We start from the raw sequence: 10,807 nt of genomic DNA on the forward strand, positions 1-10,807 counted from the left end.
TTCCCAGAGACCTACTCACCACAGGCAGGGGCCAGTTGGCCTGCCCGCCGGCCTCTGCTCCACAGCAGCTAGGTCTGGGTAAAGGGCCTAGGTCTCCTCTGGCAGAGGTCCCTTAATTTGTTCATAAGCCATATTGACTCTCCCAGAGCAAGCGCTCATTAAACATACAAAGGGTTTTAATCAGTATTTACTCTGCTCCAAACTCAAGCAGAGCCCTGGAAGAATGGATTAGTCACAATCATGAGGAAAACCAAGCTTTGACCAATTAGGAGAGTCACATTCTGAAGTCACCACATAAATCCTGGGACCATGACTTCCCAAGTGCTTGAAAACAACCCTAAGAATTCTCAACAAAGCAGCTGATGAAGCATCCAGAATCTGCAGGTCAGCTCTCTTTCTCACTACCCAGCTTCCGTGACCTCATCACAGACTGATTCCCCCAGGGCTATAAACACATAGTGGCTGTCTAGAGCAGACACCGTGCTGTCATACACTCACTCACTTCCATCCTGGTGTTTCACTCCACATTATCTCCAAGTGAATACAACTCCACCCTCTGGGGTCCCAGAAAAATGCTGCTCGCACAGGAAAAGTGAAGGCCAAGGAGGCTGAATATGTCAATATAGGCACTACTGCCTTTTCCTCAATTTTAGCAACCCTCAGAATCTTGCCCCAGAATGTTTGAGCCCAGGTGAGCTGGTGCTTTAAAGGCCTGAAGCCCTTACCACCACTTGGTCTAACAGAAGAAACCAGCAGGCTGGCCACCGCAGAGACACAAATTAATCTGAAAATAAAGGGTTAGCACTCAATGGACCCACTCTTACTTTTCGTGACAGCACAAGATTAGGGAGAGTAGGGACATGAAGGGTCATCAGAGTAAGCAAATAATTGATGGAGACAGTATGCGAAGCACGGGTAGAGAGGAGAGGGACACTATACATCCCGGGCCTTGAAGCAACCATGGGGGGGCTACAGCTGGACAGAGATGGAGTTGGGGCAGCAGGGAAGAAGCAGTGGGCTTCATCCTTGAGTCTGAGTCATCCCACAGGACCCTATTGGTAAACATGGACTAAGTGGATGAAGAGCTAGCATGCGCCCTCTGTCCTGGGGTGGAGGAGAATCACAAGTAATGAAAGGTAACAGCTGTTCTCTGGGATTTCATCTTTTTGGTTCCCCAGACCTCAGAATCTGAGTCTCTGATTCTTCATAGTTCCTCCTCCCAATCCCCTTCCAAATCCAAGAGGTTTTTTCTGGAGGCCAAGGAGAGTGCTGGCCAGGAAAGGCTATATCTAACCCATGGCTGACCACCCTGGGGCCAGAGAGTAGGCTCAAGGGTTGAGTGGCCAGATGAATATGCTCAGCGCACTACCACATTCCCCTGGGACTGGCCCCTGGGAACAGGCTCCTTCCTGCCGTAGGCACGTTCTGGCAGCCTGGAAGCTTTATGGATGTACACTAACAGCCCAGCTCACATGTTTGGGGCCTCCTCACCTCTACTTCGACAAACCACTTAAAAGTCAGGTCTTGGGTCTCTGTGACCCTGAACTCTGGAAAATCCCTTTCTGACTCCCACCTTTGGACAACACATACTCCCTCCTTCCCATTTCACCTTGTCAGCACCCTAGATGCCTCTGCCCCTGCCCTGCTATAGATACTGGCATGCCAATCCCTGCCATGGGCATCCCCCTGCCAGGCTTCTTAAGCTCTCCTTCCTACAAAGCTGCAAACCAGTATCACTGTGCACACCTGCCTGCCAGGCACATCTCCCAGTGCCCATTCCCCATGGGAATAGGACCAAAACACCTTCACTTCCTTTCCTCAGGTCCCTAGCCCACACTTGCCACCCTCATTTCCAACAGAAGACTGGCTTCCTACATCTTGTAAAACAATTCTCTCAGGCAAAACCCCTCAGTTTCCCTCCCTTTCATCATCTTCGCCCTCTCCTCCTTGCTCTATCTCAGAGGAAGGCAGGTCCTACCACCTCGTCAAGAATCCTGTCCCCTCCAAGACCTGGCCCTACAAATCCCCCTAATGCCCCAAATCTTCAGGCCTCCCCTCATTGTTAAGTCCTTCTTCCTACGCTACAAACAAGCAAGTTTCCAACAAACAACTCCATTCACTCATCTTCCTTCACCTCCAGCTATACACTTCCTCCCTTCACCTCTTGAATTTCTGGGGGGTAGTCAGCAGCCTTATTTCTACTTCCTCACTTTGCTGCTTACCCCTCAATCCATTAACCCCTCAAGTGTTCACATCTATGTGCCACAGCTGTCCCCTAATCAGGTAATTTTCTTTTTTAAAATTTATTTATTTATTTATTATTTTATTTATTTATTTTGGCTGCGCTGGGTCTTAGCTGCGGCACACAGAATCTTCGTCGCAGCATGCAGGCTTCTTAGTTGCGGCATGTAGACTCTTAGTTGTGGCATGCCTGCGGGATCTAGTTCCCTGACCAGGGATCAAACCCAGGCCCCATGCATTGGGAGTGCAGAGTCTTATCCACTGGACCACCAGGGAAGTCCCTACACCAGTGTCTTTCTTTTCAATTAAACTTTTTTTCTTTTTTTTTTTTTTAATATTTATTTCTTTTGGCTGCGCCGGGTCTCATTTGCGGCATGCAGGATCTTCGTTTCGGTGTGTTTAGTTGCAGCATGCGGTATGTTTAGCTGCGGCATGCAGGCTCTTAGTTGTCGCATGCGGGCTTCTTAGTTCAGCATGCGAACTCTTAGTTGCGGCATGCATGTGGGATCTAGTTCCCCGACCAGGGATTGAACCCGGGCCCCCTGCTTTGGGAGCGCAGAGTCTTAACCACTGGACTACCAGGGAAGACCCTACACCAGTGGCTTTCTTTTCAATTAAACTTTTTATTTTGAGATAATTGGAGGTTCACATGCAATTGTAAGAATGTGAGATTCTATGTACCCATTGCCCAATTTCTCCTCATGGTAACATCTTGCAAATGTTAACCCTTCGCAACCAGGATGTTGACACAGAATAGTTCCACCACCACAAGGATTCCTTGTGTTTCCCTTTTATAGCCACAGTCCTCACCCCACCGCAGGTGGCTCTTAAAGATGGAAATATCAGAAGCACTGGGGTGGTTTCTTTAACGTCTCACACCCGCTAGAGGGACATATCAGGATTGGGGATTGCGGGGGAAGCTGCCCAGATAATTCTGACACATGCCCAACTGAGAACCACTGCTCACCATCCCTATCCAGTATCAGCTACTCCTGTAACTCTATTTTTCCTAGAAGATGCTTTCTAAACCTGGGTCTGAAGTCTTAATATTCTCCACAGCAGCCGGCCAGTAGCTGGTCCACTAGCTACTGCCACCAGAAAATCCTATGGTTCCCAAAACCAACCCCATCCAGCTTTCCTGGCCTGAATCTGGTCCTTTTCCTCCTCTTCCTGATCTTGAGTTCACTCATTCATGTACTGAATGTGTATTAACTCCTATGGGGGCCACAGCAGTGACCTGACACGATGCTCATCTAGCCACCTGGCCCAGGTGTCCCACAATGCCTCCGTGCTGTCCAGGCTCCTGGTCCTCAGCAGGGCTCACAGGACTCCTGCGTGTTTGTCTTCTGCTGCCTTCAGTGGGCACCTGTGAAGGGAGAGCCCATCCTGCCTCCTCTAACTCCTGACCACTCCCACCCACAGATGGGGAGGCTGCACCTGTGGAAGAGCTCTCCGGGAAGATCACGAGCCCCTTACCTCACAATACACAATGTCCGCTCCATAGTCCAGGGCCAGCAGCCGCATTGGGAGAGTCCCTACCCGAACCATAGGGGCTAAGATGAGTTTGTTGTGGTAACACAGAGAGAGGCTGTTCACAATCATTCCTGAAGAAAGAGAGTCAGAAATTCAAATGGAGAAAATCTCTTCTGTTATCCAGAGCAGGCTTTCCTTTTTCTTTCCAACACAGAGTATCTGGTTTTCCTTTTCTCTTATCATAAAACAATGCATGCTCATTTATGCATCCAACAAATATTTATTAAGTGTCTACTCTGTACTAGTCACTGTCCTAGTCTTTGGGGATACATTAGAGAAGAAAACAGACAAAGATTCCTGCTCTGGTAGAGCTTTCATTCCATTGAGGAAAAAGGCAAAAACAATAAGCATAGTAAATAAATTACATAGTATGTTGGAAAATTGATAGTGCTATAGAGTAAAAAAGAGCAGGGAGAAAGGAGATTGAAAACACTGTGGATGGGTTAAAAATTTTTTCCAGTTTCATTCAGATAAAATTGACATATGATACTGCATTAGTTTAAGGTGTACAACATAAAGATTTCACATATGTATATATCACCAAATGATTACCACAATAAGTTTAGAGAATATCTATCACCTCACATAATTTTATTCTTATCATGAGAACCTTTAAGATCTACTCTCTTAGCAACTTTCAGGATAAAATACAGTATTACTGGGACTTCCATGGTGGCGCAGTGGTTAAGAATCCGCCTGCCAGTGCAGGTGACACGGGTTCAATCCCTAGTCCAGAAAGATCCCACATGCCGCGGAGCAACTAAGCCCGTGCGCCACAACTACTGAGTCTGCGATCTAGAGCCTGAGCTCTAGAGCCCACGTGCCACAACTACTGAGCCCACGTGCCGCAACTACTGAAGCCCGCGAGCCTAGAGCCGGTGCTCCGCAACAAGAGAAGCCACCACAATGAGAAGCCCGCGCGCCGCAACGAAGAGGAGCCCCCGCTCACCGCAACTAGAGAAAGCCCACGTGCAGCAACGAAGACCCAACACAGCCAAAAATAAACAAATAAATACATAAATAAAATTTAAAAAGAAAAAAGATACAATACAGTATTGTTAACCATAGTTGCCATGCTGTACATTACATCCCAGAATGTATTGGTCTTGTAACTGGAAGTTTGTATCCTCTGACCACCTTCACCCATTTCCCCCCCACCTCATCCCCATAGGTTAAAATGTTAAATAGAGAAGCCCAGATAAGCTTCAATGAGAAGATGACATCTGAGCAGAGATTTGAGTTAGCCAAGTTGGTATCTAGTGGAAGAGTGCACAGGAGGGGAAAGGGCCAGTGCAAAGACCCTGGGGCAGGAGCTTGTCTGGTGTGTTAGAAGAACAGTAAGGAGCCCACTGTGGTTGCGGCACAGAAAGGAGAAGAGAGTAATGGAAGTCAGATACACAATGGATGGAGAGCAGTAAGCAGATAGGACACAGTGGTCAGACCCCGAATGGCCCTGTAGGACGCTCTGCGGGCTTTGTTAGCTCTTCACGATAGGAGCCAGTGAAGGGTTTTAAGGAGAGGAGTGGCATGACTGATCACATTCCCCATGATCACGGTGACTGCTGTATGAAAAACAGACTGTGGGGGCCACGGTAGACACAGGCAGATCAGTTAGAACGCTCTTCAGTCACCGATGTCAGAGATGATGGTGGCTCAGGACGGAGAGATAGTAGGGGAGGTGGTGAGAAGTGGTCACATTCTAAAAATATTTTGAAGGTAGAGCAACAGGAGTAAAACGAAGAAAATCAAAATCCCATGTCCCAGAGATAACTGTTAACTTATTTATTCTAAGCAAACATGGTCCCCTCTAAAAACTACAAAGCTTGCCAAGGATGCTCTTCTCAGAGGTACTAACTTTTTACTCCTCAGCCTACGCCGGCCTGGCCTCCCCCTCTGCCACTCTCCCAAAACTGCTCTGATTAAAGTCACCAATTACCTCGAAGTTGCTCAATCTATGAGACACTGGCCTGTCCTCAATCTTGTTTTGCTAGCAGCACATGGCATGGTTGAGCCTCCCCTCTTCCTTGATCTCTCTCCTCCCTGGGTTCGTCGACCGCACACTCTCCCAGTTTTCCTCTCTACCCCTGCTTTTCAGTCTCTTTTGCTGGTTTCACCTCCTCCCCTCACATGTTGAGGTTGCTCCTTAGTCGTGGGCCCTCTTCCCTTCTAATTTCACACATCCTCCCTCACAAATTTATTCACTCCCATGGTTTAAAATATTGGCCATGATCATCTCCAAAGGCATCCCAACCTCACACCAACTGCTCGAAACACAGCCCCACTCGGATGTCTTAAGGGCATCTTCTACTCAACATGTAGAAAACAAAGCCTTGATCTTCCCTCCTAAGCCTTGTCCTCTGTCTCCAATTATTTATTCAACAGATGCTTACTGAGCCCCTAAGATATGCCAAGCACTGGTAGGCACTAGAGATAAAATGATGAGGCAGGAGGGAAAGGTTCAATAGAACAGAGGGTTATAGAAAGGGAACTTACAAATATGTGTGAAATTAAAACTGTGTATGGTGCTATGAAGGAGCAGTTACGTAAGGCTGTGGGAGTCTATGTCAGCAGGGAAGAGACTGATGGCGGTTGAGGAGGGCCTCCCTTAAGAAATAACCTCTGGGGACTTCCCTGGTGGCGCAGTGGTTCAGAATCCACCTGCCAGCACTGTTTACAATAGCCAGGACATGGAAGCAACCTAAGTGTCCATCGACAGACGAATAGATAAAGAAGATGTGGCACATATATACAATGGAATATTACTCAGCCATAAAAAGAAACGAAACTGAGTTATTTGTAGTGAGGTGGATAGACCTAGAGTCTGTCACACAGAGTGAAGTAAGTCAGAAAGAGAAAAACAAATACCGCATGCTAACACATATATATGGAATCTAAAAAAATAAAATGGTTCTGATGAACCTAGGGGCAGGGCAGGAATAAAGACGCAGACGTAGAGAATGGACTTGAGGACATGGGGAGGGGGAAGGGTAAGCTGGGACGAAGTAAGAGAGTAGCATTGACATATATACAATACCAAATGTAAAATAGCTAGCTAGTGGGAAGCAGCTGCATAGCGCAGGGAGATCAGCTCAGTGCCTTGCGACCACCTAGAGGAGTGGGATCAGGAGGGTGGGAGGGAGACGCAAGAGGGAGGGGATATGGGGATATACGTATGCATATAGCTGATTCACTTTGTTATACAGCAGAAACTAACACACCATTGTAAAGCAATTATACTCCAATAAAGATGTTTAAACAAAACAAGAATCCGCCTGCCAATGCAGGGGACACGGGTTTGCTCCCTGGTCCGGGAAGATCCCACATGCCGCGGAGCAACTAAGCCCGTGCGCCACAACTTCTGAAGCCCGCGCGCATAGAGCCCGTGCTCCGCGACAAGAGAAGCCACTGCAGTGAGAAGCCCGTGCACCGCAACGAAGAGTAGTCCCTGCTCGCCGCAACTACAGAAAGCCCACGCGCGGCAACGAAGACCCAACGCAACCAAAAATAAATAAATTAATTAATTGATCAATTAATTAAAACTTGTATTAAAAAAAGAAAGAAAAGAAAGAAAAAAATCTCTGCTGGGAATTCCCCGGTGGTCCAGTGGTTCGGACCCTGTGCCTCCAGTTCAGGGGGCCTGGGTTCAGTCCCTGGTTGGGGAACTAAGATCCTGCAAGCTGGCATCGCAGCCCAAATAAAATAAAATATAATAAAATAAAAAAAGAAAGAATCTCTGATTCAAGGTCTAAAGGGTGAGAAGGTGTTTATCAGGCCAATATGTGGGGAGAAAATTTTTCCCATTTCAGTAAGTAGCACCTCCATTTACCCAATTACACATCCTTAACCCACAATCCCCACATCCAATTCATCACTAACTCCTAGTCACCTCCAAGCCATCACTAACCTTCCAAATATGACTCTAACCTGCCTGCTTTACTCCATCTCCAAGGCCACCACTGTGCACAAAGCCAGTCTCCTAATGAGTCTCCCCAAATCTACTCCTGCCCCCTCCTATCTGTTCTCTTACAATAGCCAGTATGGTGTCTGAAAAAGGCATCTCTGCTAACACCACTTCTCTGTTTATACCCTGCAATGGCTTCCCACCAAGTTTAGGATAAATCCCAAACAGATGATGGACTGGAGATTGAAAGACAAGAAGGAGGTAGGGTGTTAGGTTAGAAAGAGGGATAAAGGGTCTAGGCAAACAGCGAAAAGGGCTGAAAAGAAAATGATCAGCACTTGTACAACAGTCCTGATGCAGGCAGGAAAATGCAGGAATAGTGAAGGAATACCAACAGCCACTTTTTACTTCTGCAATGCCTTTGCAATTCCCAAAGTGCTTCATTTACAACTGTGATTCTCAAATCTAGCTGTACATTAGAATCATCTGGAGAGATTTTAAAAACTACCAATGGCCAGGCCTCACCCCAAGCCAATTAAATCAGACTATACAGTTCACCAGGGCAGGAATTTTGTCTGTTTTGTCCACTGTCCATATGAAAAGTACCTGGCACATACATGGTGCTCAGAAAATATTTACTGAATGAATAAATGAATGAAGGAATGTACCACTATCACCTGAGATCCAAGGAAGAATTCTTTTCAAAACTTAGGGAGTAACCAGGCAACGTCAGTTACCATGGCAGCCCTGGGAAAAACATTACCAAGTGACACTAACACTCCCAGGAGCCTACATTTGTTTCCACAATAAGTAAACCTTTCTCATTTCTAAAGTACTATACTGTGAAATATGCATCTCAGTAATAACTAGAGGTTACTCAATGTCTGCTGTGAGCAGGAGGAAAAGAGAAGGGCCTTACACAGTATCTAAAGCAATGACAAGAAGAAACTAGGGGCCATGGGCAGAGACAGACAGGCTCAGACAGGCTCCAATCCCTATGACATTCTGAGGTGATCACATTGTAAGGGCTCGAGCATGAGAAAGCAGCCACTAACCAGCTACCCTGTCTCAAATATTTGGAGAAAGTCAATGCAAATACATACCTATGTATTATTCTTTTCTGATAATTCTTTCAATGTATCCCTTCTGGCTTTGTGCAAAGCGATTCTTTGTTTTGTACCTGAAAAATGAGTGGCACATGTAAATGGATGAAACATGTCAGAGCAGACATCCAAGGAGCTCTTCAGCTAACGAACAAGGAGCTCCGAGTTCTGGGAAAGAATCGTAAAAGTAGTGTAGAATCACAATATCTTAGAGCAGCCTTTATATCAACTCCCCTCTATCATATCACCAATCAGTGGTCATCAGCCTATACATGAACTCTGCAGTGACAGAAAACCCAGCACTCTCTAGACAGATCTAGGCATTTCTAGTTGCTACAGCTGTCTATATCAAATTCAGAATCTGACTCCCTGTCACGCATCAGTCCCAGTCTGCCTTCTGGAATGGTACACCCCATGGCACACCTCATCTCTTTTCCATCTGGCACATTTCCCAAACACATGAGGACAGTTTTGTTCTTCCTAAAGTTCTCTTCTCCCACGTCACCCTCCTAAATCACTCCTTCCTGTGTTTATGACTTTCAGGAGCCCCCAAGGTTTTCTCATCCCAAGGACATGACAAGCAATGGCATCAGTGTGGCTGCTACAGATTCTGGGAAAGGGGCAGGGCCACACAAGAGTCTGGCAAATGTGACTGACTACCTGAAGTGAGAGTACATGTGACAACCTCAGCCTCTCTTCAGTCCTCAGCCTCTATCCAAGGTTTCTCCACAGCACACTATTGACAGATAATTCTTTTGGGGTGGTGGGGAGGGCTGTCCTATGCCTTGTACGATATGTAGTAGCATCCTGGCCTCTACCCCCTAGATGCCTGCAGCACCCCCCCCCCCCGGATGTGACAAAGAAAAATGTCTCCAGCCATTGTCAAACGTCCTGGGGGAAGGGTGAGGGCAAAATCACCCTCACTCAAGAGCCACTGCTCTAGCCAATGACTCTGTTCACCCGTGAGTACTCAAAACTCTCTCCTCTGCTGGCTTAACAGGTAACTCTCCAGAAAGTCTATCGTGTATCAAAATGCTATCTGAAATTTAATAGTATTTATCTCTATAACGGTATCTGATGAAAGTAAAACTCCTTCTCCAGATGTTAAGAACCTCCTAGGTGGTTAATCCACATTTACCTTATCTCCTACCCCAGGCACTGGAAATTACAGAAATGATCTGACACCCATTTTCGGGATCCGTTCAAGAAGTACCAGTAGTGTAAGGCTTTTTGGCAACCTGAACAACTGAATTCAAGTAAAATATCCTGCCTGACCATGGCTTTGTGAGACAAGCCACAAACCTGTAGCAGGACCCTCCTCGCTGCTATTTACGGAATTGAGGTATCTGACTGGAAAGCCGGTGGAGGTGAACTAGCCAAGAAAGCAGTGGGTTCAGGATGAGAAGTTGGAAAGGGTGACAAGGGAGGGGAGAATGAACCTCAGCTGAAAAGAAAGGCGAAAAGTACCAAGAGATGAGTTCTCTTGACTGAAGAGAAGATACGCTGAAGGCCATCAGCTTGCCCTCGGGGCCCTCAGCTCTCTGGGGAGCTCTAAGGGAAGGGTGAGCCTGGATCTACGACTCCGGACTCCTGGTCTCGGCCCCCAGGCCTGACCATTCACTCAGACTCTCAATAAATACTTGTATTAAAAGACCTTACACGGGGACCACATCTGGGAAAACATCGCCGCACCCTCATAAGTTACAGGGGGAGACCCGAACTGGCCAAGCCATGACAGGAGCTGTGAGGGCGACAAAAGAGCATTGCAGGGATCGGACATCGGATCGCCAGAAGCCCTCCGCCCTCCTGTTTCGTAAATGCCAGGGCCCCATCGCCGCCTATCGCCGGACCCCGGTCCTGCCTCCACCGCGCACCCTTCCCCAAGGTTGGCCGGGGCCTGGAGTCACCATCCCCTGTTCGGACCTACAGACCTCGCCGCTGCTGAGCTCTACAGATCCCGCTCCTTCCACACAGTTCGCCAATTCCGCGGGCCTTACTGAGCCGCGCCAGCCACCGTCCGCGAGGCCTT

At 47.4% G+C, this 10,807-nt stretch overlaps 1 protein-coding gene across 5 annotated transcripts in view; it reads right to left on the bottom strand.

Moving 5' to 3' along the window:
* DUS2 (dihydrouridine synthase 2) overlaps positions 1-10,790 on the bottom strand; it is a 43,674-nt gene extending 32,884 nt beyond the window's left edge. For 2 of the 5 annotated variants that reach the window (XM_061172940.1, XM_061172936.1), the window contains exons 1-3: positions 10,710-10,790; positions 8,779-8,855; positions 3,718-3,845 (exon numbers count right to left, since the gene is read on the bottom strand). In XM_061172940.1, the coding sequence (XP_061028923.1) occupies positions 3,718-3,843 (126 nt within the window). In that variant the 5' untranslated portion in view covers positions 3,844-3,845; positions 8,779-8,855; positions 10,710-10,790. Of the gene's footprint in view, positions 1-3,717; positions 3,846-8,778; positions 8,856-10,437; positions 10,520-10,701 lie in introns of all 5 variants that reach the window. The other 3 variants (XM_061172938.1, XM_061172937.1, XM_061172939.1) reach the window with 3 other exon arrangements.
* Between the last annotated feature and the right edge of the window lie 17 nt (positions 10,791-10,807).

The sequence above is a fragment of the Eubalaena glacialis genome, chromosome 18, assembly GCF_028564815.1.
Source record: "Eubalaena glacialis isolate mEubGla1 chromosome 18, mEubGla1.1.hap2.+ XY, whole genome shotgun sequence".
Lineage (NCBI taxonomy): Eukaryota > Metazoa > Chordata > Mammalia > Artiodactyla > Balaenidae > Eubalaena > Eubalaena glacialis.